The sequence below is a fragment of the Natrix helvetica genome, assembly GCF_964273705.1.
Source record: "Natrix helvetica genome assembly, chromosome: 4".
In the NCBI taxonomy this organism is placed as follows: domain Eukaryota; kingdom Metazoa; phylum Chordata; class Lepidosauria; order Squamata; family Natricidae; genus Natrix; species Natrix helvetica.
The window spans coordinates 5120129-5148112 of NC_138550.1; the positions used below are offsets into that span (position 1 = coordinate 5120129).

Genomic DNA, 27984 nt, shown 5'->3' on the forward strand with positions numbered 1-27984 from the left:
ACTGATGACATTCTCTAGTTGGGTCACGAAACGTCTGCAAGAAACAACCAAGCTCAGAGAGCACCAAGGACCCCACAGTTCTCCTCCTTCTTCCTCCTCAAACCCCACTCCAAGGACCCCTCCCCTTAACTTTGAATTACAAGCATTCTCTTCTCTCGAAACGAAGCATGTCCCCAAGGGAGGGAGGTGTTGTCCACTCCAACCCGTTTGCCTTTCAAGACCACGGCCATTGTCTTCTTCTCCAAGCAGGAAATCAAGAATGGCAGCTTACCTACAAAATATGCCAGCAGCAGCACCAGCGTGATGGAGATGAGGATAGCGCTGAAGGCGGCGCATTTCCAGGTACAATACTTGTATGGCTTCTTCAGGTTAAAGGCAGGCCTGGAAAAGGTGCTTCTGGGGAGGGGCCGAGGGGGGGGCGAGTAGACCGTGCTGGATGTCAAGGGATACCCTGGCGAAGTGGTGCAATAGAGCGGAGACGTTCCCCCCGGCTTGAACAGGAAGTGCCTGCGGGATGAGAAAAAGGAGAGGGGTCAAGGCATGGGGAGGGCCAAGCGCAGCCCACCAGGCTCCGAAGCCTCGATGTCAACACAACAGAGGCCAGAAGAGCACCATGCATCGAAGAGGAAGGAAGGGGAGAGAAAAGAGGAAAGGAAGGAAGGAAGGAAGGAAGGAAGGGAGTGAGGGAGGAAGAAAAAAGGAAGAAAGAAAGAAAGAGAGGGGGAAAGGAGATAAAGGGAAAGAATGGGGAGGAAGGAAAAGGGGAAGGAAGGAAGGAAGGAAGGAAGGAAGGAAGGAAAGGAGATAGGAAAACGAAAGGGGATAGAGTGGAGGGAAGGAAAAGGGAGGAAGGAGGGAAGGAAGGAGAAGGAGAAGAAGAAGGAGAAAGGGAAAGGGAAAGAAAGGAAGGGAGGGAGGGAGGGAGGGAGGGAGGAAGAAAAAAGGAAGGAAGGAAGGAAGAAAGAAAGAGAGGGGGGAAGGAGATAAAGGGAAGGAATGGGGAGGAAGGAAGGAAAAGGGGAAGGGGAAGGAAGGAAAGGAGATAGGAAAACGAAAGGGGATAGAGTGGAGGGAAGGAAAAGGGAGGAAGGAGGGAAGGAAGGAGAAGGAGAAGGAGAAGGGGAAAGGGAAAAAGAAAGGAAGGAAGGAAGGAAGGAAGGAAGGAAGGGGAAGGGGATAAAGGGAAGAGAAGGAGGGGAAGAGAAAGGGGAAGGGGAAGGAAGGAAGGAAAGAAAGAAAGAGAAATACAATCATTAAAAAGATAAAATGGCAACCAGACTTAAACCCTATGGAGGTACTGAAGATATAACTGTCAGGCTGTTTGAATTTATTGTCCTTTTTTGTTTTTGGTTGGTTGGAATAAAGAGGGGGGGAGACTTAGATTTAGAAGGAATTTCACTTGGTTTGATCCCTCGCCTTCCAGGGGTCATTGATCAGGAGTTTACAGGTAGCCCTCGACTTACAACACCTCGCTTAGTAACTGTTTGAAGTTACAAAGGCACTGAAAAATGTGACTTTGGTGGGCGTGGCCTACTTGGCCTCCTGCACCATGGTGTGTGTGTGTGGGATTTTCCCCAGGCTCTAGAGCAGTGTTTCTCAAACTTGGCGACTTTAAGTCCTGTGGACTTCAACTCCCAGAATGCTGGCTGGGGAATTCTGGGAGTTGAAGTCCACAGGACTTAAAGTTGCCAAGTTTGAGAAACACTGCTCTAGAGGTTTCGGGAGGGCGAAAATGGCCTCCAACTTCCAGACATCAAGGAGACCCATTTTTCACCCTGCCAGAGCCTCTGCGCGGGTCCTGAACTTACCTGGCATCCCAAACAGGCTGCATGGACACTCCTGGGAGGGATGGGGCGAGGCCAGCCAGTCCTTGGAACTACCAGTTCGGCTAACCAGATGTAAAATTAGCATCCGGTTCACCGCAACTGGTCCAAACCAGCTGAATTCCCACCCCTGAAGTGTTTGCTTAAACCAGCTATGGGGGTCATACTCGCCCACCCCCAGATTAAATGACCGTCTGGACGTGACACCTTTATTATTTTTATAAATCACTCAAGGCAGCAAAAATGTCCAATATTCTTTCCTCTTTCTCTTTTCCCCACAACAACCCAGTGAGGTGGATGGGTAGGGCTGAGAGAAAGAGAGTGGTTGAAAATTATCCAGTCAGTTTTCATGCCTAAGGCAGGACTAGAACTCACTGTCTCCTGGTGATTGGCCCAAAGGCACCCAGCCAGCTTTCCTACCTAAGGTGGGGCTAGAACTCACTGTCTCCTGCTGATAGGCCCAAAGTCACCCAACCGGCTTTCATTCATAAGGTGGGACTAGAACTCCCAGTCTCCTGTTAATTGGCTCAAGACCCCCAGTCAGCTTTCATGCCTAAAGTGGGACTAGAACTCCCTGTCTCCTGTTAATTGGCTCAAGACCCCCAGTCAGCTTTCATGCCTAAACTGGGACTAGAACTCACTATCTCCTGCTGATTGGCCCAAAGTCACCCAGCTGGCTGTCATGGCTAGGGCAGGACTAGAACTCACTATCTCCTGTTTCCTAGCCTGGTGCCTTCACCACTAGGCCAAACTGCATTTAAATCAGGGACTACGTGACCCCTGCTGTTACTGATGTGGCTTTTTAAAATAATTTTATTGGATACACCTTGTGCAACGATTATCTGGATTGTTGTTGACTGCCAATTGTGTTCTATGATTTTTCCGTGTCTTATTTTACTTTTTAATTGAGTTTTCAATTGAGGTAAAGCATTGTGTCTTCGAGAATAGGTGGCTGTGTGACAGATTTAAAAAAAAGTAATAAATAAGGATTTCATCACGAATCCTCACACTGCTTCAATTATTGAATTATTTGCTTCGGTGGATAAAAACAGTAGAAGACAACCCCCCCTCCCCCAACACTGATATAGGGTGTAACAAGAAAGAAGTAGCGGGTGAGTATTCAAATGAATCGCTGAATCTTAACAAGACTGATTGTTTTTTATTATTATTATTATTATTATTATTATTATTATTATTATTATTATTATTATTATTATTATTATTATTATTATACTTTATTCATTAAACATGAAACTCAGTCAACCGAACATCCAAAAATGTATCAGAAATACCATTGACTGGTGTTAATGGTTGATATAGATTGTTGCCAGTATCCTAGGTATCAACCTAAAACATTATTATTATTGTTGTTGTTGTTGTTGTTGTTATTGGTTAATCTTTAGTGAGATTCACAGCCTTTGGGGCTGGTTAGTAGCTCAACAGCTTGAGTCCTAACCAAGAACTTAGGAACTGTTAAGGTAACATCGGAGGATGATGATATTATTATTATTATTATTATTATTATTATTATTATTATTATTATTATTATTCCATTCCTGCCTGACTTCATCAAGGCTACTCCCTTGGGGCTAGACAACTAATAATTACCTATTTGTCATTAAATCTTTCTCAACTGTAGCCTTGATGTTTTTTCAGAATGCAGCTAATTCTGGGGCACCATATACTGATATTATCCCGTTATTAGAAATACAAGTAGTCCTCTACGTACAACAATTCATTGTCAACTTGCAAAGCATCCCTGGACCTGCTCTCGAGTTGCTATAGGCAAGGAGGATGGGACACTAATGAAGCACCCACAAACAGAAGCACATTCGAGGCATATCTTTCTCAAGGCTGTCTCCCAGGTTACTCTCAGCAGCCAGAGGGGAGTGATCTCTACAGCCCATGAAAGTGCTCCATTGGAGAATGTGATTTATGACATATCCTTGGGGTGTGGGGGGTGGGGAAAGGGGGGGAAACAGGGTAATAATTGGGCCGTAAATTATGTGGTGTCAGAGTTGGCTTCACTTGGGTAGTGGAGATATGTAGCTCCTAATAAATAACTGGATTTCTTTTGAAGCTTGGCTCGAGGCTCATGATTTAATTAGGGCATCCGTTGGAACCCCAACATTTGTTTAGTGATCGTTGGAAGAAACTCAAGATTGTTTTTCACACTTTACAACCGTTGCAGCATCTTGTGGTCACGTGATCAAAATTCAGATGCTCGGCAACTAATTCACATTTATGATAGTCAGAGTGTGTCTTGGGGGGGGGTCACATGATCTCCTTTTGTGACCTTCTTGCAAGCAAAATCAATGGCAAAGCCAGATTCGCTTAACGACTGTGTCCCTTATTTAACAACTGCAGTGAGCCGCTTAACAACCGTGGCAAGAAAGGTTGTAAAACGGGAGAAAAGTCACTTAACAGCTATCTCACTTAGCCATGGAAATTTGGAAATGGATTGTGGTCGTAAGTCGAGGACTACCTGTATAGTACGTTCTTCGAAGTTTCTCTTCCAAGGGAAACATTAAAAAAAAACAGGAAAAGTACTGTGGAAGAGAAGAAGCAGAAGGATCAAAAGGTGAGAAATGCGTGTCTTTTTTCCTGTCACGCTTGGGAAACGTCCGATGAAATCCGCACCGATTCAAAAACAAAACGCCCGGGCCCATCTTCCACGTCCTCTTAAAACGGCCAGCGCTGCCTCTGGCATTAGTGAAATGATGATCAGGACGAAGCCAAAATGAGGATGGCATGAATTAAGCATATTAACGAGGCTGCCATTAATATGTACAGGACAATATTTTTTTTAATGTTCCTTGCGCCGAATTACCTCACGGTTTTCACTCCGTGGGAAAAGAAAGGGAAAAGGTGGGTAAGGGAGGGATTAAATGAGACAGGAAGCTAGAGGAGAGGCAAAACAGATGAGCTGGGTTTTGGCATGCAAGATTTAAAAAAAAAAAAATATATCGCGTTAAGCATATCAACATACCCATCATTGTAAGCAGCGTCATGTCGGGAAGAGGTAAGAATGTCCATCTCAATGAAGTTGTCCTGTAATGTCTCAAGGAATGTCTGCTTTGGTATGTTTCTATGTACAGGTGGAAACATGAATGAAGGCAAGTGAGACATGCAGCTATGACGCGTGGCACCCTCACAAGCCCAACAATGGTTATAAGTGTGGCTGCGCATGGAATTAGAATGAAGGGGCCGCCATCGGTCCATAAGCATAGCGCCTGGCAACGTAAGAGAGATAAACAGCGCTGGAGAAGCACCCATTCCCGTCTCAACAAAAATCTACTTCTTGTGGCTTTGTCGGCTGCCGGGCCTTCCGGCGGCTGAATTGGAAGAGGAGGAGGTGTTGGAGTCAGGGTCATAGAGCTCCGTGGGGGAAGAGGGAACGGAGCTGTCAGAGAGAGCGAGACAGAAGCGGAGCCTGAGCCATCCATCAGCCCTCAGATGGAGAGTCAACAGCCCCCAGGTCTGGAGTGGCTGATGAGGAAGAGGAGGAACAGCTGGGTCCATTGCCTGACGCGCGGATACACAGCAGACAGAGGAGAGGAGAGCAGTGGAAATCTATGGGCCGGTCCTTGGGATGGAAGAGCCACCACTGCTAGCGAAGCCCCACACTAGCTCTGGGGATAAAAGGCAGGGGCTGGAGATGAATAGATGTGGGAGACAACTATTCATCTCTCTACCGGACGGACTTGTTAGCCTGCGCTGAGAGAAACTTTTTTGCCAGCGCTCCCGGCGCTCCTAATAAAGGAATCACTGATTTAAATATGGAGGTTTTGTCATTTTTGGGGAGCTGGGCCAGAACACTACCCCTCACATGCAATCACAGAGGAAAATATTGGCATCACAACAGGGGTATTCCAATGAAAAGCTGGTTGGCCTTCATACAGTTCGTTTAGTGACCAAGGTTACAACAGCACTGAAAAAAGCGACTTTCACCCCTCGTGACCGTTGCAGCATCCCCACGATCGGATAATCAAATTCCAGGCGCTTGGCAACTGACTTGTACTTATGACGTTTGCTGTATCATGTGATCCTCCTTTTGCGACCTTCTGACAAGCCAAGTTAATGGGGAAGCCAGATTCACTTCACACTACCTTAGCAACCACAGTGGGCGACTGAACAAATGTCGCGAAACATGGGCAAAACTCACTGAAAAAAACTGTCTCGCTTAGCAACCGAAATGTTGGGCTCGATTGCGGAAATACAGATCATCAATCTGTATTTCTAAACACCTCAAGGAAAGTTGATAATCACACATAGAGCAAGATTCCAGGCAATACAAAACAAGGTTAATCTGAAATTTTCATACAGTTGCAGAGCTGGATTGAGATCATTATCAAAAGTGGTAAGAAAGGGCCAATGGCAATCCGATTTCAAGGGCTCCCCCAATAGAAGTGGCTTACCTCTACCTAGGAATACAACTTCATCTGTGGGCATGTATTTATTTTTTTAAAAAAAGTATGTTCTTTTTTTATTTTTGACTCTTAAACACAACCACAATCACTCCACGCGCACACGGAAAAGTATGACTAGCTTTTTTTTTCTTTCTTTTTCTCCCCTCTCTAATTACTTGCATAGGGATTATTCTTTATACTATTTATGTTGTTTGCATTTTTTTTTTGTCATGGATCGCACCAGTGAGGCTAAAACCAATTTTGTTGTATACGTGATGTATAATGACAATAAAGGCTATACTATACTATTATTTTTCGAACCGCCGACCTTTCTGATCGACAAGCTCAACGTCTTAGCCCCTGAGCCACCGCGTAACGGAGTGAGCTCCCGTTCCTTGTCCCAGCTTCTGCCAACCTAGCAGTTCGAAAGCAGGTAAAAAATGCAAGTAGAAAAAATAGGGACCACCTTTGGTGGGAAGGGAACAGCGTTCTGTGCGCCTTCGGCATTGAGTCATGCCGGCCACATGACCACGGAGACGTCTTTGGACAGCGCTGGCTCTTCGGCTTTGAAACGGAGATGAGCACCGCCCCCTAGAGTCGGGAACGAGTAGCAGATACGTGCAAGGGGAACCTTTACCTTTACTATACTATTATTTTATAAGTGCCTCCAGATTTAATAGCTTTGATGCCAACCTAGGAATCCAGAAGCATTAGACTTGGATTTTTTACTGGACATCTTAACTATGGACACTCTAGTAAAAACACAGAATATGCCAGTCAAAAAACATCAAAGGAATGGTACTTTCAACAATCTTCAGTTCAGTCCCAACTTTCTCTTTGTCTACCTTTTAAATTTCGGTTGCAACCTGAATTATTAACACCCAAGACAGTCTTCCAATGTACTTACCCTCTATTACAGGAACTCATAATTCAATTAAAAAAAAGAGTTGAAATTTGCACACTGAGTTTACACAACAGCCCAAGAGACAACACAAACAATTAATGTTGTCTGTGTTGTGGCCCACCAGTGGCCAGCAGAGCTGGCGGCAGATTCGGACAGTGAGGAGGTTGGGGAGGAACAAGGGCCAGTCCTGGAGTCTGAGGAAGGCTCGGATGAGGGCTCTGTGTCAGAGGCAGAGAGGGGGCCAGAGCCGTCCGACAGTTATCAGCTGCCTTCAGAGTCAGACATCAGTGGGGCAGAGGAACAGCTGGAGCCTGTTCCCGGTGCGTGCATGCGCAGAGCTGCCAGGAGAAGGGAACAGCTAAGGAACAAGGGCCGACTCAGGAGTAAAGACACAGGTGAACGATGAATGGCCCCTCCCAGAGGAAATAAAAGAGGGAGCGAAAGGGAAGTGGAGTTTGCAAGAGACAATTAGTTTCCTTCATTGGTTCGTGACTCTCCGAGATTCCTTGCCAAGTTTTGCAGATCTCGGCCTGGCAGCTCTCCAAGCCAGAGAAGGTCTGTGACTGTAAATCCTCCCTTGAAAGATTTTGCTGGATGTGAATGAGCAGAATTCACAGTAAATTAATAAAAGGGGTTTTTGTCAGGACAAGGAGTTTGCTTCAGGCTCTCGGGAAGCCTCGGTCAGAACAATTTGGAGCCAAAGACACGTAATGTATCCAGATAACCAAGCAAGTTGATGACTAGAGAAGTGAGTGGAATGCTTTGTGTCAAAATAGTCTAACTGGGCTAATTGAAACCCTGGCTGTTGGGCCCTTGATGCTGTCTGAACTTGGTCGTTTGCTTGCAGACGTTTCATTACCCAACCAGGTAATGTTGTCAGTTCCAGCAAATCTGCAAGAAAGCCACCCAGCTTGGAGAATGCTGTCTTATTCCTTATTTTTATTTTCTTCTCCTGTTAAGCCTTCGATTGTTCTTGTTTTTTCCTCTCTTTCCTTTTCTTTTCCCGTTACGGGGCAGTCCTCGACTTACAACAGTTCATTTAGTGACTATTCAAAGTCACAAGGGCACTGAAAAACGTGAGTTACGACCGTTTTTCATTCGGCCATTGCAGCATCCCCATGGTCACGTCATCAAAATTTGGATGCTTGGCCGCTGACTCACCTTTATGACGATCCCAGGGTCCCAGGGTCACGCCGTTCCTTTTGGCGACCTTCTGACAAGCAAAGTCTATGGGGAGGCCAGATTCACTTAGCAACGGGGTTACTAACTTCCCAACTGCAGGGATTCGCTTAAGGAACTGTGGCAAGGAAAGTCGTAAAACTCACTTAACAAACACCTCACTTCGCAACCTCTTTCCTGAAGAACTGAAGAAGCTTCTCGAAGGACGAGAAGCGAAATGTCTTCGAGGAAAAACCAAGGAAGTCCAGCTGCCTTTTGGAAAAAAAAAAACAACCTTTGGGATAACCACAATCTATAAGACTGAGAATCTCCACAGACATTCCACAGGCAATGATAGAAATGGGAAAAATACCTAGATTGAACAGCTAAGAAATAGAGCCAGAAAAAGATAAAGATTCAAGAGAGGAATTTGGTAGGCAAGTTTAAAAAAAAAAAAAAAACATAGCAACTAAAGTATTGAAGCGGGCAACAGAAAATGGATAGATGATTTCTCCTTTTTGTTCTTCTTGTTTGCTTCTCTCTCTCTCTCTCTCTCTCTCTCTCTCTCTCTCTCTCTCTCGGTAGGTGACATGACTAGAAGTTAGGTAGGATAGAAAGAAAACGTATTTTACATATTAAAAAAAAAGAAAAAGAGAAAAGAAAAGTTAGGAATAGGAGATTAGTAGAATAGTATGTTTTAATTAGAATGTAGTAACTGGGAGAGGGATCTTGGAGTCCTAGTGGACAACCATTTAAATAGGAGCCAGCCGTGGGCAGCAGCTGCCAAAAAAGCCAACACAGTCCTAGGCTGCATCAACAGAGGGAGAGAATCAAGATAACGTGAAGGGTTAATACCACTTTATAAGGCCTTGGTAAGGCCACACTTGGAATATTTGCATTCAGTTTTGGTCACACGATGTAGAAAATATGTGGAGACTCTGGAAAGAGTGCAGAGAAGAGCAACAAAGAGGATTAGGGGGGCTGGAGGCTAAAACATATGAAGAACGGTTGCAGGAACTGGGTAGGTCTAGTTTAATGAAAAGAATGTCCAGGGAAGACATGATAGCAGTCTTCCAATATCTCAGGGATTGCCACAAAGAAGAGAGAGTCAAGGTATTCTCCAAGGCACCTGAGGGTAGAACAAGAAGCAATGGGTAGAAACTAATCAAGGAGAGAAGCAACTTAGAACTAAGGAGAAATTTCCTGATAGTTAGAACAATTAATCAGCGGAACAGCTTGCCTCCAGAAGTTGTGAATGCCTCAACACTGGAAGTCTTCAAGAAGATGTTGGATAGCCATTTGTCTGAAATGGTATAGAGTTTCCTGCCTAGGCAGGGGGTTGGACTAGAAGGCCTCCAAGGTCCCTTCCAAATCTGCTATTGTATTGTATTAATTAGGATGTGTGTAACCTACACTAATATTTCTAAATCTGTAAAGTAATTATGTTAAATGCTGATCATATAAAAAATTGAATTTGAAGACATATGTTGCTAATAGAAAATAGATGGAAAAGAATTGATAAGTTGATTTATCTCTAAAGAAAAGGAAAAAAATGATATTGTTTATATCTGTTAAAAATTAGAAATTGGAAAATATACGAAGAAAAGTAATACGCCTAAAATTGGAAATGATGTAGAATGAATTATGTGTTTGTGGAAATGTTAAAGTGGGAATCCGGACAACACTCTGTTCACAAAAGTAACAAAAATTAAATAATTTTTTTATAAAATAAAAAAGAAAGAAAACGTATTTTAATAAAGGGTGATTAAAAGTTAGAATAACAGAAATAAGAGAAAAGGGGAATATTAGTGTATATTCTTTTATATAACAAAACAAGAGCAATAACAAGAGAAAACATGGAATAATTGAATAACGACAGACTGCAACTTAATACAAACATGCATTATCATTAGAAATATATTCTAATGCAGTGTTTCTCAAACTTGGCGACTTTAAGTCCTGTGGACTTCAACTCCCAGAATTCCCCAGCCAGCATGCTGGCTGGGGGATTCTGGGAGTTGAAGTCCACAGGACTTAAAGTCGCCAAGTTTGAGAAACACTGTTCTAATGCATTATCATTAGAAACGATGCATTATCATTAGAAAAAATTAAATTTGAATGTAATAACTATGATAAATTCTACTAGTTTCATTTGTATTAGAATGTGTGAGACCCAGGTGCCACACTGTTCACGCATTGATATGTTTGTAAAAATAAATAAATAAAAATTAAAAAAAAACTTCTTTTAAAAAAAAGACACCCAACAGGCATGCATTAGAAATAGAGAGCTTGACCCAACGCTAAAATCAAAGCTAGCTGTTGTTTGCCTTCACACTTCCTAAGAACACGGGCAAAAAACCGTCTGCCAAAATGGAAATGATAAAGAGGGAGGTTTGATGGATGACCTGCCAGACGGCATAGCAGGGAGGAGACAAACGAAAATTTATCAGTCGTTAAGAATCCTTGTCGTCTTGTTTGTGGCTGCTGTTTTCAAAATGAAATTGTGCAGTTTGGCAGGAATTTGCCGCTGTAAAAAAACCCGAGATAGGATTCTGAGGGATGCAGCCTTCATGCAACTGTCCCATCACGAAACCAATACAAGGAAGTAAGGTTGGGAGAAAGAAAGAACCGATGGGGGGGCGGGGGGGGGAATTGCAAAAATCAGAAAGCAAAAGAGAGAAGCAATCTCCAAAATACTAGGGTTTTTTTAAAAAAAATTCTTCACAACTATAATCTTTCGGCAGGATCTGATCATTCTGACATTTGGAAAAAGTTTTCCAAAAGGGAAAAACATGGGATCTTGGGTGAAAATCCTGGTGAATTTGAAATTGCGTTGTGCTAATGATGAAGATGTCATTGGACTGGGATTGGGAGGGGCAAGGTGGAAGGCTTATAGTGTGAATTTATCTTCTCTTCAACAGAGGTTGCCTGGCCTAGCTCGATAAAACTGCTTTTGCAGCAAAGAAGTTTTGTAGTTCTTTTTGTACAGCTTTTTGATGTTTTAAATGTTTTCATATTTGTCTTTTTGCTGTTTGCGGGCTGCCCCAAGTCGAGAGGGCCTGAAACACACAAGCAATCAAGCAGGAGGGAGGGAGGGAAGGTAGAAAGAAAAGAAGGAAGAGAGAGAGAGAGAGAGAGAGGGAGGGAGGGAGGGAAGAAAAGAGATAAGAGGGAGGGAGGGAGGAAAGAAAAGAAAGGAAGGAGGAGAGAGAAAGGGAGGGAGGGGGAAAAGAGATAAGAGGGAGAGAGGGAGGAAAAGAGAGGGAGGAAGGAAATGAGGGAGGAAAGAAAAGAAGAAAGGAAGAGAGAGATAGGAAGGGAGGGAGGAAAATAGATAAGAGGGAGGAAGGGAAGAAGGAAGGAAAAGAGAGAGGAGGCGGGAGGGAGGAAGGAAAGAAAAGAAGAAAGGAAGGGAGAAAGGGAAGGAAGGGAGGAAAAGAGACAAGACAGAGGGAGGGAGGGAGGGAGGAAAAGAGAGAAAGGGAGAGAGGAAAAGAGATAAGAGGGAGGAAGTAAGGAAAAGAGAGAGGGGGAGGGAGGGAGGAAAGAAAAGAAAGGGAGAGAGAGAAAGGAAGGGAGGGAGGAAAAGAGAGTAAAGGGAGGGAAGGATGTGTGGATGGAAGGAAGGAAAAGAGAGGGAGAGAGGAAAAGAGGATGGATGGATGAAGGAAGGAAAGAAAAGTGAAAAGGGAGGGAGGAAGAAAGGAAGAAAGGAAAGGAATAGGACAGAATGGAAAATTAGACTAGACTTTATTGATCTCTGTGGGGAAAAAAATCAAACCTCCTTCAATAGTCAAGTTTTTAAAGCTGGATTCATAATTACAGCTCTTATTTTCAATGGGCTTTCAACTTTTGGTTATGAGAAGATCTTTGGTCAGGATCTACGACAACACAGCCAATTGACTGCCACCAACTTGCTGCAGGACAATAACACTTATATCGAAGAAAAAGTGGAATTGAGTCACGAAAGGAAAGATGCCCAAGGAGGGGCAAAAAATGAAGGACAAAAATTAAAATAATGTATTTAACCTTATTTGAAATCGTTAAATTGAATGGTGGAATTGTCCTGCAGTGATTTGTCAAGTTGGCCATGGTGAATTGTTCCCCAAGCAAGTTGGCCATGGTGAATTGATCGTGGCCAAGTTGACCGCAACGAGTTGTCTTATACTGCATTCGTCATGACTGTTAGCTTCCTTGAGTATCCCAGGAATAAAAAGGTTCTTGTATTTAAACAGGAGCCAGCAGTGTGCAGCAGCTGCCCCAAAAGCCAACACAGTTCTAGGCTGCATCAACAGAGGGATAGAATCAAGATCACGTGAAGTGTTAATACCACTTTATAAGGCCTTGGTAAGGCCACGCTTGGAATATTTGCATTCAGTTTTGGTCACACGATGTAGAAAAGATGTGGAGACTCTGGAAAGAGTGCAGAGAAGAGCAATAAAGATAATTAGGGGACTGGAAGCTAAAACATATGAAGAACGGTTGCAGGAACTGGGTATGTCTAGTTTAATGAAAAGAAGGACTAGGGGAGACATTGTAGCAGTCTTCCAATATCTCAGGGGTTGCCACAAAGAAGAGGGAGTCAAACTATTCTTCAAAGCATCTGAAGAAGCAGCAATGGGTAGAAACTAATCAAGGAAAGAAGCAAGTGAGGAGAAACTTCCTGACAGTTAGAACAATTAATCAGTGGAGCAGAAGTTGCCTCCAAAAGTTGTGAATGCCCCAACACTGGAAGTCTTTAAGAAGATGTTGGATAGCCATTTGTCTGAAATGGTATAGGGTTTCCCGCCTAAGCAGTGGGTTGGATTAGAAGACCTCCAAGATCCCTTCCAACTTTGTTTTTCTATTCTATTCTATTCTATTCTATTCTATTCTATTCTATTCTATTCTATTCTATAAACTGAAATAATACACGCGCGGCAGTGACCCAGCAGTGCATATTGTGTCATTCTTGGGTGCCTTGTTGGAGTCAGCTGAATGATGGACCTGTCCAAGGTCCTGCAATGTCGATCTGATGACGCTACCTACAAATTAACTGCTCAATTCTGTGATATCTCAAGGATGGCCCTGTGATGACCCCTCCAGCAGCCGAATCAGAGGAATAGAAGGAGGAGGAGGAGGAGGCATGGCAGTCAGGTTCAGCATCGAGGCAACCTGAGAGCTCCGAGGGGGGAAGAGGGAATGGATCAGTGTGTGTGTGTGTGTGTGTGAGAGAGAGAGAGAGAGAGAGAGAGAGAGGTGGAGCCTGGGATGTCCGTCAGCCCTCAGATGGAGAGTCAACAGCTCCCAGGTCTGGAAGTGGCTGATGAGGAAGAGGAGGAACAGCTGGGTCCAGTGCCTGATACGTTGGTGTGCAAAAAGCAGAGGAGAGGAGAGCAGTGGAAATCAATGGCCAGGTCCTTGGGACGGAAGAACCACCGCTTCTAGTGAAGCCCCACCCTAGCTCTGGGGATAAAAGGCAGGGAGCGGAGATGAATAGATGTGGCAGATAACTATTCATCTCCCGGCTGGACAGACTTGTTATCCTGCAGTGAGAGAGAAACTTTTTGCCGGGGCTGCCGGCGCTCCTAATCAAGGAATCATTGCCTCAACTACAGAGGGTTTGTTCTGTTTGGGGAGCTGGGTCAGAACCCCCTGCCTGGGCCTGGACTTGGGAGTTTTAAGAGATCAGAAGGCCACCACATATATTATTGCGGTCTGCTTGAAAAAAGATGACAACACAGACGTACGAAACTGCAAAATTGAATTACAGATTTACTTTTCCGAGTCTTTGGAGTCCGTCATCAGGGACTTTCTCTACTGGAATATGTGCTTTGGGCTGTTCTGTGAGTTGTGTCTACCTATTGCCCAAAGCCCATGAAAGCAGGATAAGAAGCAATGGGTGGAAACTAATCAAGGAGAGAAGCAACCTAGGAGAAATTTCCTGACAGTGAGAACCATTTATCAGTGGAAAAATTGTGAGTGTTTCATCCCCGGAGGCTTTTAAGAAGAGAATGGACAACGACCTGCCTGGAATCGTATAGGGCAGGGGTTCCCAACCTTCCCAATGCCGCGACCCTTTAATACAGTTCCTCATGTTGTGGTGACCCCCAACCATAAAATTGGTGTCTCGGTTCCTAAGACCATCGAAAATATGTGTTTTCCGATGGTCTTAGGCGGCCCCTGTGAAAGGGCCATTCGACCCCCAAAAGGGTCCCGACCCACAGGTTGAGAACCACTGGTGTAGGGTTTCCTGCTTGAGCAGGGGGTTGGACTAGAAGATCTCCAAGGTCCCTTCCACCTCTATTCTGATTGATTGATTGAGAACAATTAACCAGTGGAACAGCTTGCCTTCAGAGGTTGTGGGGCTCCTTCACTGGAGGCTTTAGAGACTGGACAGTCCCTCATCTGTAATGGTACAGTGACTCCTGTTTGAGCAGGGGGGTGGGCTAGAAGACCTCCAAGGTCCCTCCCAACTCTGTTATTCTCTTATCTCCTAACGTGATCCCAGCACGCAGCCTTAAGACGGCCCACCGACTCTACATAAGCTTGAGGTTTGTGAACACAACACGTTCCATTGGATTATATAACCGGTGGCTGTAATAAACACGAACTGCAACATGCAATTATCCAAAGTCAGGACAAGGGAGAATAGCAAGGGGCCGAGAAACACTAGGGAGGGAAGGTCAGATCAGGATGGAAAATGCAACTCCTTAACTAATGCGGGCGCTATACGGAGCGCCTGGCGTGCTAGAACAATATTTTAATAAATATTTAATGCAGCCAGGAAGCGTCTGATTATTATTTTTTGACAAGATTCCTGTGCAGTCCACTCCCATTACATCCCCTTCCCATCCGCCCTGCTCAGAAAAAGTAAATATTTTCAATATATCGACCGATTGCAGTTTCTTAAATAGGATATTGATGGATGCCGCTTTGGGGGGATGAAACTATGCAAATGAACGTCAAGGGTGTGGGTGCCCCCCCCTTTAAATTTATTCTACTCATTTTTAAATGGGCAAAGTGGCCTTACAATCAATTTACAACTGTAATTCAGCCCCAAATTTTTGTGGTTAAGCGAGTCAGTGGTTAAGTTAATTTTGATCTATTTTAATGATCTTTTTAGAGTGATGCAGTGGCTCAGTGGCTAAGACGCTAAGCTTGTGGATCAGAAAGGTTGGGAGTTCGGCGGTTGGAATCCCCAGCGCCGTGTAACGGAGTGAGCTCCCATTACTTGTCCCAGCTTCTGCCAACCTAGCAGTTCGAAAGCACATTAAAAATGTAAGTAGAAAAATAGGTTCCACCTTTGGTGGGAAGGTAACAGCGTTCTGTGCACCTTCGGTGTTGAGTCATTCCAGCCACGTGACCACGGAGATGTCTTCGGAGAGTGCTGGCTCTTCGGCTTTGAAACGGAGATGAGCACTGCCCCCTAGAGTCAGGAACGACTAGCACATACATACGAGGGGAACCTTTACCGTTACCTTTCTGGACACAATTGTTAAATGGATCACGGCAGTTCTTAAGTTAGTAATATGGTTGTTAAGGGAATCCGGCTTCCCCACTAACTTTGCTTGTCAGAAAGTCACAAAAGGGAAACACGAGATGCCCTGCACCGTCATAAGTATGAGTCAGATGCCAAGCGTCTGAATTTTGATCCCCTGGCCATGGGGATGCTTGCAAGGAAACCACTGCAGTTGTTAAGTTAATTAAGTGGTTAAGTGAATATGGCTTCCCCATTGACTTTGCTTGGGAGAAGGTCGTAACAGGGGATCACGTGACCCCGGGACACAGCAACCGTCGTAAATATGAACCAAGCAGCTGAATTTTGATCATGTGACCACAGGGATGCTGCAACGGCCTGCAAGTGTGAAAAATCCCAAGTCACTGTTTTCAGTGCCGATGTAACTTTGAACGGTCACTAAATGGACTGCTGCAAGGTGAGGTCTACCTATACTTCAGGAAACTTAACCAGGCAGAGACCAGAAGCTAAGAGGAGGGAAAACAGGCCATGCCAAATGGATTATGGATAAGGAATTCTACATCCCATACAGTATTTCTCTGTTTTCCCCAAAATAAGACCCAACTAGAAAATAAGCCCTGGCATGATTTTTAGGATGCTCGTAATATAAGCCCTACCCAAAAATAAGACCTACTGTATTTTCCGGAGTATAAGACGCACCAAGATGTTGAAGAGGCAAAATTAAAAAAAACGTTTTTTCACTCTGCAGACCTTCCAAAAATGGGCCTGTTTTTTGTCACAAAAAAGGGCATGCATAGCCTTTAGGAGGCCTATACAGTATTCCTGGGGGCTGGGGCAAAATTGAGCACAAAACAGGCTGTTTTCTGCTCATTTCTGCCCTCCCCAGCCCCCAGGAGCTCTCTGAAAGCCTCCTAAGGACTATGCATGGCCATTTTAGTGAAGGGGGCGGGGTTTTGGGAGGCAAAAATGCTATATTCAGTGTATAAGACACACCCAGATTTTCAGCCTTTTTTTTTGGAGGGAAAACGGTGCGTCTTATACTCCGAAAAATACGGTAGTTAAGATCAACCAGATGGATGCATTTAGTACCGTATTTTCCCCAAAATAAGACCTAACCAAAAAATAAGCCCTAACGCATCTTTTGGAGCAAAATATAATATAAAACCTGGTCTTATTTTTTGGGAAACACGGTACTGATTTTGATAAAATTGATCTGTATCTCCTCTATGGTTTGGAGGAAGCCAAGCAGTGAAGTTGTCCTTTCAAGTATTTTAATTATATTGTTGTGGCCCACCAGCGGCCAGCGGAACTGACAGCAGAGTCGGATATTGCCCCCCCCCATAGGAAATAAAAGAGGAGTGAAAGGGGAGTGGGCTTTTGCAGGAAACAATTTCTTCGGTCGTTAGATTCGTTTCAGGAGTGTGAAGATCTGTCCGTGAATCTCAGAGACTCTGTGCCCAGTCTTTCCTTGCACTGCTTGGAAAATATGCAACAACATTGCAGCTTTCCAAGCTAGATAAAGTCTGTGGTCATAAATACTCCTTGGAAAGACTGTTTGCGAGGCCTTTGCTGAATATGAATGAGAGGAATTCACATTCATGGAATAAAAGGGGTTTGATCGGGACCAGGACTCAGCCTCGTGCTTTTTGGGAAGCCTAACTCAGAACATATATTCCTGAAGATATAACAAATATAACATTTTATATCAAGGGAGGGGGGGGAAGCAAAATGGGCATTACCTGGTCTCCAGGGGGATGTTACTGTTTAGTAACCAGTTGTCCTGAGCATGAGTAAGTTCTTGGTTCCCTGCTTGATGTTCTCCAGAGAGCGAGTGGTCCGTAGGGGCAGGGCTGGGATTGCTGCGTGGTGTGTAGTTCCCTCGGTTTAAAGAGTTGATGGATGCGGCATGGTGTTGGTTTGGCGTGTGGGCATGAGAGAGAGGCGGCGGAGTGGTCCGGAGTCTGGAAGGGTTCGAAAGATTCGGATGATCTGCGGGAGGAAATGAAATAAACCGTGAGCGGGCTTCGAAATCGCAACTCCCTGGACTCGCGTGACCCTTCGTTAACGGCTGGATTGGCAGCTAAACTACAATATGAGGTCGTCCTCGACATACGACCATTCATTTAGTCACTGTTCAAGCTTGCTGGGAAAAAGCACAGGTAGACCCCGAATGATGACCGAAAATTGGACGGAACTTTTAGCTAAGTGCATTTTGCCCCATTTTGTCACGTTTCTTCCAAAGTTGTTAAGTGAATCGCAGCTGGGTTCAGTTAGTCATGTGGTTGTTAAGCGAATCTGCCCCCCCCACTGTTGGTCAGAAAGTTGCGAAAGGGAATTGCGTGATCCGCATGGCGACCAGAGGTCAGATTCAGCCGGTTCTCTCCGGTTCAGGAGAACTGGTAGCGGCGGCTGTGGGAGGCTCCGCCCACCAGCCCCGCCGAAATGTGTGAGCACTGGGCATGCGCAGAAAGCAGTGCTCATGGGTAGATGAGGCGCATGCAATCGAAACAAGAGCACACACTAACATTTGTGAACTGGTAGGGAAGGTAAGTGAGTCCCACCTCTGATGGCGACCATCATAAATACGAGTAAGTTGCCAAGCATCTGAATTTTGATTAGGTGACTAAGGAGATGCTGCCATGGTTTTTAAGTGTGGAAAAGGATCCTAAGTCCCTTTTTTGGGTGGTGTTATAAATTGGAACGGTCACTAAATGAACTGTTGCAAGTGGAATAGTTACCTGTAGTTACGACTGGTCCTCACATTTACAACGATCACGAGACCCTCACGGTCACATGATAGAAATTCAGGCCCTTGGCAACCAGCCTGTATTTACAAACAGTTGCATTGCAGGGACACACAATGGTGTCATTCTCAGCCAGCTTCTGAAGAGCAAAGTCAATGGCGGAAGGAGGATTCGCTTAACAACCGTATGATTCACTTAACAGCTGCAGTAATTCGCTGAAGAGCCATGACTAAAAGGTTGCAAACTCGGTTGCGGCTTACTCAAATAGCGCCTTGCTTAGCAACGGAAATTCTTTTACCAATTGTGGTCATTAAGTCGAGGACGTCCCATATCTCCCAAGGCAAGCTCCTACCTAAGTCCTTTGCATGTTGGCAAACGTCTGGCACTGCTTATTACACATCTGGCTGGCTGCCGTCACACGTGTGCACAAATAGACACATATCTCCTTTATCATTCCATCACAAGCAATACCACGTATCAAAAGTACATACATTTCCTATACGAGAATAAAGATTGCGCTGTTGAAGGCCAGAGACAAGAATCGATAATTTTCAGGTCAACAAAAGATGCTGCATAAACATGGGAAAGAGAGAGAGAAAGGGAGAGAGAGAAAGGGGGAGAAAGAGAGAGAAAGGGAGAGGGGAGAGAAAAAAGAGAAAGAAAGAAAGAAAGAAAGAGAGAAAAAGAGAGAGAAAGGAAGAGAGAGAGAAAGAGAGAGAAAGAGAGAGAGAGAGAAAGAGAAAGAAAGAGAGAAAGGGAGAAAGGGAGAGAGAAAGAGAAGAGAAAGGGAGAGAAAAACAGAGAAAAAGAGAGCGAAATGGAGAGAGAGAGAGAGAGAGGGAGAGAGAAGAAAAAGAGAGAAAGAAAGAGCGAGAGAAAGAGAAAAAAGGAAAAAAAGAAGAAAGGAAGGAAAGAAAGAAAGGAAAGAAAGAAAGAGCTACTGTGAATAAATACATGCCAGTTGCCAAGTGCCCGAATTTTGATGGCGTGACCATGGGGATGCTGAAATGGTCATTAAGTGTAAAAAACGGTCATAAGTCACCTTTTTTCAGTGCCATCGTAACTTTGAACCTCCTTAAACAACTCTTTAATTTCTGGGCCACGGGAAAAATTGCTCCATCTGCTCTCTGAAACTTTCCTTTCCCAAGATATGCAGGATCCCAGCTGAGTTACCGTCTTCTAGCTCAACGCGGGAAAGCTATTTTTATCGGAGCGATCTTGCCTCCCGCTTCGTCTTTTTACCTCAACCCCGAATTGAAGGAAAAAGTTCACACAACCTTTAGGGGGTCTTCTCCGCTTGCCTGCCTCTTCTTTGACAGGACGATGGATCATACAGCAGACGCGGGGAGTAAAAATCACTCCAACAGCACAGCGGGAACCCAAACAGCTCACCTTTACCTGTCTAGCAACTTCAACGCTTCCCTCATCCCTTTAAAACACATCCTGGAAAGTCAAGAGCCAGGAAAATAAGAAAGTCATAGAAAATACCGTATTTTTCGGCATATAAGACACACTCCCCCCCCCCTAAAAGAGGGTGAAAATTTGGGTACGTCTTATACACCGAATGTAGCCTTGCCCACCCGCCAGCCTCACCCTTTGGCTTTTGGCTCCCAGCAATTTGCCTCCTTGCAGCAAACAGCGAACAGCCTATTTCAGTTTCAGCTTCAGCACAGCCTGATTAGCACAAGCAGCTGATTGTCGGTTGGATTGGCCTCCCAACCACCAGCTGTTTCAGGCTGCAGTGATCCCCATTGCCTATTGCTGCCTCCTCGTGCCCCATTTTTGGCCTCTGCATCCAATTTTTGCCCTCTGTGCGCCTCATTTTCAGCCTCCACGCACCCGCCCCATTTTCCACCTATTCTGACCCTGGCTGCCCAGGAACGGGCAAAAAATGGGGTGTGCGGAGGCTGAAAACATGATGCAGAGTCTGAAAATGGGGCGCAAGGAGACGGCAATAGGCTATGGCAATCCCTGCAGCCTGAAACAGCTGATCGCCGTGAGGCTGATCTAACCGACAATCAGCTGCTTGTGCTAATCAGGCTGTGCTGAAGCTGAAATGGGCTGTTTGCTGCAAGGAGACAAAGGCAGATTTTTTGTTCTTGTGCTAATCAGGCTGTGCTGAAACTAAAACTGGCTGTTTGCTGTTTGCTGCAAGGAGGCAAATTGCTGAGTGGAAGAGGCAGATTTTTTTTTCTTGTTTTCCTCCCCAAAAGCTAGGTGCGTCTTACACTTGGGAGCATCTTATACTCCGAAAAATACGGTAGTTGGTTCTCGACTTACGACCACAGAGAAGCCACAAAATTTCTGTTTGCTAAGCGAGACCATCGTTAAATTATTTTTGCCCCATCTTAACGAAGGCAAAAATGGGGCAAAGCTCACTTAACAACTGTCTTGCTCCACTGTGGTCGTACGTCGAGGACTACTATAAGTCCCTGGTTGTTTTTTTAAAAAAAAAACCACCTACAGATTTCCTTCTTGCCAACTCAATTCTACAAAATTATTTCCCCTCCCAGCTAAGGTTTAATCCATGTTGTAGCATCCAACTGGGAATAAGTTTTTTTTCTTTTTTTTAAAAGGAAGCTGGAGAATCTGCAGAGCAGAAATATGAAACAGAGGGGTTTTTTGGTGGGTCAGGAGTTAAGCTGCACCTCTGGTTGTATTTATTAAACATCCTATTAATCACCGTCATCTCCAGAGGATTAATAACATCCGGAGGGAGCAGGTGAAGGCCTTTACGGAGACGGACATTTGTTTTCCATTTTTCTTTTTTGCCTGTTGCAAATTTCAATCGTGGCATCTTAAATTGCAGGTAACAAAAACCTTTTTACGGCCATTCACAGATGCCGCAGCTGCCACCGGGAATAAAGACAGGCCCACCACGATCAAATGACTCAAAGCAAAAAGGACTTAGCCCTTCGGTTTCATCCACGGCTACGTGCATCGAGGTGTTACAGATACTCCTCGACTTACGACAGTTCACTTAGTGTCTGTTCAAAGCAGAGGTGGGTTTCACATTCTGTTAACACCCGTTCGCCCAGTCCCGGAAATGAGAGCGTGCGCGCCTGGGCATGATTGCTACTACTGGTTCGCCCGAAACGATGCAAACTGGCTGAATAACACCACTGGTTTGATGTCACAACAGCCCTGAAGAAAGTGATTTACAGACAAGATACCAGAACAAGTCAAAACACTCAGTAAGGTAAAGGTAAAGGTTCCCCTCGCACATATGTGCTAGTCGTTCCTGACTCTAGGGGGCGGTGCTCATCTCCGTTTCAAAGCCGAAGAGTCAGCACTGTCCGAAGACGTCTCTGTGGTCATGTGACCGGCATGACTAAACACCGAAGGCGCACGGAACGCTTTTCCCTTCCCACCAAAGGTGGTTCCTATTTTTCTACTTGCATTTTTTACGTGCTTTCGAACTGCTAGGTTGGCAGAAGCTGGGACAAGGAACAGGAGCTCACTCCGTTATACGGCGCTACGGATTCGAACCGCTGTACTTTCAATCGACAAGATCAGCATCCTAGCCACTGAGCCACCACATCCCTTCCATCCAATTCAAAATTCTAGAATAACATAATAAATAACAGATACAATCTAGGATAAAAACCCAGATTACGGCCGTTTCTAACGTGACCATTGCAACACCGCTCACGATAAAAATTCAGACGCTTGGCCACTGACTCGTACTTATGATGGGTTGGAGTGTCTCCCCACCCCAACCCCTGGGTCGCGTGATCTCCTGTTGGCGACCTCCTGACAAGCCAAGTCAATGGGGAAACCTGATTCACTTGGACAACCAGTTGAACTAACTCATCAACTGGCGTGAGTCACTTCATAAAATGGGGCAAAAAAGAAACCCTCACTGAACCACAGAAATTTCGGGCTCAGTTGTGGTTGTACGTCAAGGACTATGTGGAAAAGAGATAAGTTGATCCAGCACCTCCTACCCACCCAGATCAGAGCCTGCAAAGGAACAGATGAGGACTAACCGGGTTAGACCTGAGACACTGAATTGGGACTTTAGCGGATTCGTTTGCTTTTCTGTTCATTCTTTTTTGTCCCATAAAATAAAATTGTTCCCGTCTTCGAGGCCCAAACAAAGATATTTCTGTTCAAAGCTCTCACCAAAACTGCAGCATAAACGACGGGCAATTTCTGTCTGGCAGCTGTGATTTTGACACCCAGTCTGTCAAAATAATTAATATCTTGGTCTCCGGGCCCCTGATTTTTGCTTTTGCACAAAGCTTCACTGATTCCAACCCTCCACATCACCCCCTCCCAAACTTTCCATCACTCAACAACTTGGATAAACCATGTTTGCACGGCGAGTGGGTAATTTTTTTCTTTCTTTCGCACTGGTGGAATTCTTTAATCCTTCGAGGATAATTATGTTTCATTTGCAAAGGAGAAGAATGTTGGCTTTTCGATTCTGGTAGATTCTGGTTTAATCTTTAACGGCTCCGTCTATGGGCTACGTAAGGATTTTTCTACATTATCTGGAAAGGACACGAAGGCAGGAGAGAAGAAATGGTTGTAGACCGTGACTTACAACCATTTTGTTTAGCAACCGTTGAAAGACACAACCGCACTGGAAAAAAAGTGACTTCCAACCGTTTTTCACACTTTACAACTGTTGCAGCACCCCTTGAAAATTTTAGCAACCATTTCTCTGCCTGGTTGCTGGGTGGGTGTGGCCAAGATGGGCGTGGCCTACTCGGCCTCCTGCACCATGGCGGGGGAGGGGCATTTTTGCCCTCCCCAGGCTCTGGAGGCTTTCCTATGCTACATAACAAAGATCTACCTCCTTCAGGCAGAACCATAGTAGGAATTGCCCAAAGCCCTTTTATTACATCATCACCCAGCAAGAATCAACCAAGCCTGGGACTCAGGACAGCCTACAGAGATCCCCCTGCATGGCCCCATGGGAGTCTGATAACCAATCAGAATGCAAGCTCAAATTCAAAAGCCCAGAGAGGGCATAAAACCAGGGCACTCTCAGCATCTCTTCCCTTTCTTTTGCCCAGGATCTCAAACCATGTGATCCTATCCACCATTAAACCATCTTTCCAAGCCGCCTCCATGTTTCCAGTGTCTTTCTTTCAACAACGTCTTGTCCTTCTTTGGATAATAATTTGATCTCTTCTTCTTGTTGATAACCCCACAGCCTTTCCCTCCAAACCCTAACTAGAATTAAAGCAAACTCAACTTCACTTCTTGTGCACATAACCATCATTTGCCATTGCCCATCAGTCTGATGCAAAGAGAATTATTCTTCTACACATTACCATGGCAGGATTAAACAACAAAGGGCTTTTGCACGCCCGCAGATATATACAGTGTAAGGAACTTAATTCCTGTGCATATCAGGAAGGTGTATATATATATATATATATATATATATATATATATATATATATATATATATATATATATATATATATATATATATATATATATATATATATATATATATATATATATATATATATATATATATATATATATATATCAGGAACTTAATTCCTTAATTAAAAACGAGCCTTTAAAAATTAGAAATTAGGCTAATGAATTCAATTAATTTCATGTTTGGAAAGACTCTTTCCAAAGGGAGCCCAAGTATCATATTTATATATCTATTATCTGCAGGCTGCAGGATTTCTTAGGATATAAACCCAGAGATGTCTATCAACCGAGCAGCGAGACAAAGCTAAGCTGCGGAGAAGGAGGCTTAAAAAGGCAGCGAGCCATTTTGCGGGTTTCTAAGAAAGCAGACGCTTGAAGAAAATCCACCAAAGCAAACATTTTTCGGAACAAGTAACGCCCTCAGGACATCATGTTGGGAGACTGAGAGGGGGGGGGAAGAAGAGAGGCTTTCAAAGATTAATAGGTAGCCCTTGACTTATGACTGCAACTTCTGACCCCAAAATTCCCGTTGCTAAACAAGGGACAAGAGGGCTGCTGGGGGTTCCCACGGGTTCGGGCGATTTCCTAGCTAGGATTCTGCCCAGTTCGGTGAACTCCCAAATGCCACCCCTGGCTGGCCACGCCCTTCCTAGCCTGCCCCTCCCCTCCCACCATGCCCCTCCCCTTCCAGAAGTCTCCACACAGCACGTTCATCATGCCAGCTAAGAGCAGAGCGCGCACAGAGGCTCAGCGAGAGCAAAAACAGGCCTACCGAAGGTTGCAGAAATCCAAAAACGGGCGTGTTTCTGGTTTCTGGGGGGCTTCCCAGAAGCAGTTTTCGCCCTCCCGGAGACTCGAGGAAAGACTCTGGAGCAGGGGTGGGTTCTGGATTCTTTTACTGCCGGTTTGCTCAGGGACACGCTTTGGGCACTCATGCGCAGTAGGTAAAAAACAAGATGGCGGTGCCATAGAACCAGTTCGGATGAGTAGGCAGCCGAGTTACTACCTACTCAGCCGAACCGGTCCGAACCGGTAGGAATCCACCTCTACTCTGGAGTCTGGGAAGGGCGAAAAATGCCCACCCCCACCGCTGTGGTGCAGAAGGCCAACTAGGCCACGCCCACAATTAGTTCGCTTCATTGGTTCGCGACTCTCCGAGACTCCTTGCCAAGTTCTGCAGATGTTGGCCTGTCAGCTCTCCAAGCCAGATAAGGTCTGTGACTATAAATCCTCCCTTGAAAGACTTTGCTGGATGTGAATGAGAAGAATTCACAGTCAATTAATAAAAGGGTTTTTTGTCGGGACCGGGAGTTTGCTTCATGCTCTGGAGAAGCCTCGGTAAGAATAATAAATAAATAAATAAATATTTATTTCTTAGCCGCACCCTCTCCCGAAGGACTCGGGGCGGCGTACAATGAAACATATGAAATAAATATGTGGACAAAACAAACATATAACAGAGACATATACCGAGACATACACAAGGAGGAGGTCGGCTGATGAATAAAAAACAATTAGAATACAGTGATTAAAAAACCCCTAAATAATTAAATATAATTAAAATACCCAATTAAAAACCCGTCAGGAGCGATATGGTTAGATCAAAGTTGAGCCAGGCCAGCTGCTTGGAATAGGTGGGTCTTAAGCTTAATACGAAAGGAGCGGAGGTCAGAGGTATTCCTAATATCCGGAGGGAGGTCATTCCACAGGGCTGGGCCCGCCACAGAGAAGGCTCTACTCCTAGGCGCCGCCCCCCGACACTGTCTAGTGGACGGCACCTGGAGGAGGCCCTCTCTGTGCGAGCGGATTGGTCGCAGGGATGTATGGGGCAGAATACGATCCCGCAAGTAACTAGGTCCTGAGCCATGGAGCGCTTTAAAGATTGTTATCAAAACCTTGAAACGCACCCGATAGACCACAGGAAGCCAGTGCAGCTCGCGCAGGAACGGTGTCACATGGGAGTACCTAGTACTCCCCATAATTACCCGCGCGGCTGCGTTCTGGACCAACTGTAGCCTCCGGGTGCATTTCAAGGGAAGCCCCATGTAGAGAGCGTTACAGTAGTCCAAGCAAGACGTCACCAGCGCATGAGTGACTGTGCGTAAGGCGTCCCGGTCCAGTAGGGGGCGCAATTGGCGCACCAGGCGAACCTGGTGGAACGCCCCCCTTGCCACGGCTGTCACATGGTCATCCATGGACAGCCGGGCATCCAGGAGGACGCCCAAATTGCGCGCCCGCTCCACGGGGGCAAGTTGAATGCCCCCAATGGCCAATGATGGAGTTAATTGGCTGAACCGGGGAGCTGGTACCCACAGCCACTCCGTCTTGGAGGGGTTGAGCTTGAGTCGGTTGTCATCCATCCAGATCCGTACGGCTTCCACACACCGGGACATCACTTCGATGGCCTCGTTGGGGTGGTTCGGGGTGGAAAAGTACAGCTGAGTATCATCAGTGTACAGGTGGTATCCCACCCCGAAACCACGGATGATCTCACCCAGCGGCTTCATATATGTGTTGAACAGGAGTGGCGAGAGGACCGACCCCTGTGGCACCCCACAAGTAAGGGGGCGTAGGGTCGACCTCTCTTCTCCTGCCAACACACGCTGCGTCCGGCCAGAAAAGTAGGAGCTGAACCACCGCAAAACGGTGCCCCGGACCCCCAACCCCTCCAGCTGGCGCAGCAGGATACCATGGTCGATGGTATCAAAAGCCGCCGAGAGGTCTAATAGGACCAGGATAGAGGAACAACCTCTATCTCTGGCCCTCCAGAGATCATCCACCAACGCGACCAAGGCCGTCTCCGTGCTGTGACCGGGGCGGAAGCCGGACTGGCGCGGGTCTAGATAATCATTTTCCTCCAGATGACGTGGAAACTGGTAGGCCACCACACTCTCTACAACCTTCGCCAAAAAGGGAAGGTTGGAGACAGGACGATAATTGGCCAGCTCCAAAGGGTCCAGGGAAGGCTTCCTGAGCAAGGGTCTCACCACCGCCTCTTTCAAGGCGGCCGGGAGAGACCCCTCGCTCAACGAAGCATTCACTAGGCCCAGGAGCCAGTCTCGTGTAACCTCCCAGGATGCCAGTACAAGCCAGGAGGGGCACGGGTCCAATAAACATGTGGTGGGTCACAGTCATCCACGCAATCTGTCCAAATCCTCGATGGCAACCAAGTCAAACTCCTCCCAGATCGATTCCTCAAGACTCGCCATGGACGTCTCCATTGGACCACTGACAGGGACCCAATCCCTCCGGATTTGAGCGATTTTATCCTGCAGATATTTACCAAATTCCTCTGCCCTGCCCTGTAGAGGGGCCTCCCGCGGCCTCTGAAACAAGAGGGAGCGGGACACCCGAAACAGGGCGGCAGGGCGGTTCTCCGCGGATGCAATGAGAGTGGCACAATATTGGCGTTTGGCCACTCTCAATGCCACAAGGTACGTCCTTAAATGGGCTCGTGCCTGTGTTCGATCAAATTCGGAGCGAGAGGATCTCCAACGACTCTCTAGACGTCTCTTGCGGCATTTCATCACCCTTAGTTCCTCGGTAAACCAGAACAATATCCACCTTTCTGCCCCTCTCTCCCACTGAGATCTCAAACTGTTGCATAGCCCTTGCCATAAGCCGCCGAGGGAAATAATAATAAATCGGTGTGATTTTAGAGCAGAGCATATCAAGATACATTTATCTGTAACTCAAAGACTGCATTTCAACCCTTCCCTCATTGGAGACAGAAACGAAGAAACGAAGCTCCAGGACTCCTCACTGCAAGCATTATAAATTAAAGAGCAGAAAGAATTACTGAAGAGGTGACTTTATTACTTCTAATGTAATACATGCAGTTCGGTCAGCAGAAAGGGGGCGAACGCATTCAAAATTTCATTTCAAAAGGACCCAAGGAAACACTGTCATTAAGAAAAAAAAGAATAGATAAATAAAGATTGTCATTGAGGAGAGCTTGGGAGGTTGGATTTTCAAGGCAAGCTGCTTGCTACTTTGCTCCTAACAGCGTCTAAATCAATTTTATGGCAGGTTTCACCCCCCCCCCCACTTACTTTAAACCCCAAGACAGCCTAAATCTCTTTGG

The 27984-nt window shown here is 45.5% G+C and overlaps 1 protein-coding gene across 1 annotated transcript in view; it reads right to left on the minus strand.

The window, feature by feature from the left end:
- Positions 1–27984, minus strand: part of TENM4 (teneurin transmembrane protein 4) — a 490922-nt gene that overhangs the window by 144706 nt on the left and 318232 nt on the right. Inside the window, exons 6-8 of the mRNA XM_081952366.1 lie at positions 17493–17742; positions 4813–4911; positions 272–507 (exon numbers count right to left, since the gene is read on the minus strand). Of these exons, the coding sequence (XP_081808492.1) occupies positions 272–507; positions 4813–4911; positions 17493–17742 (585 nt within the window). The remainder of the gene's footprint in view (positions 1–271; positions 508–4812; positions 4912–17492; positions 17743–27984) is intronic.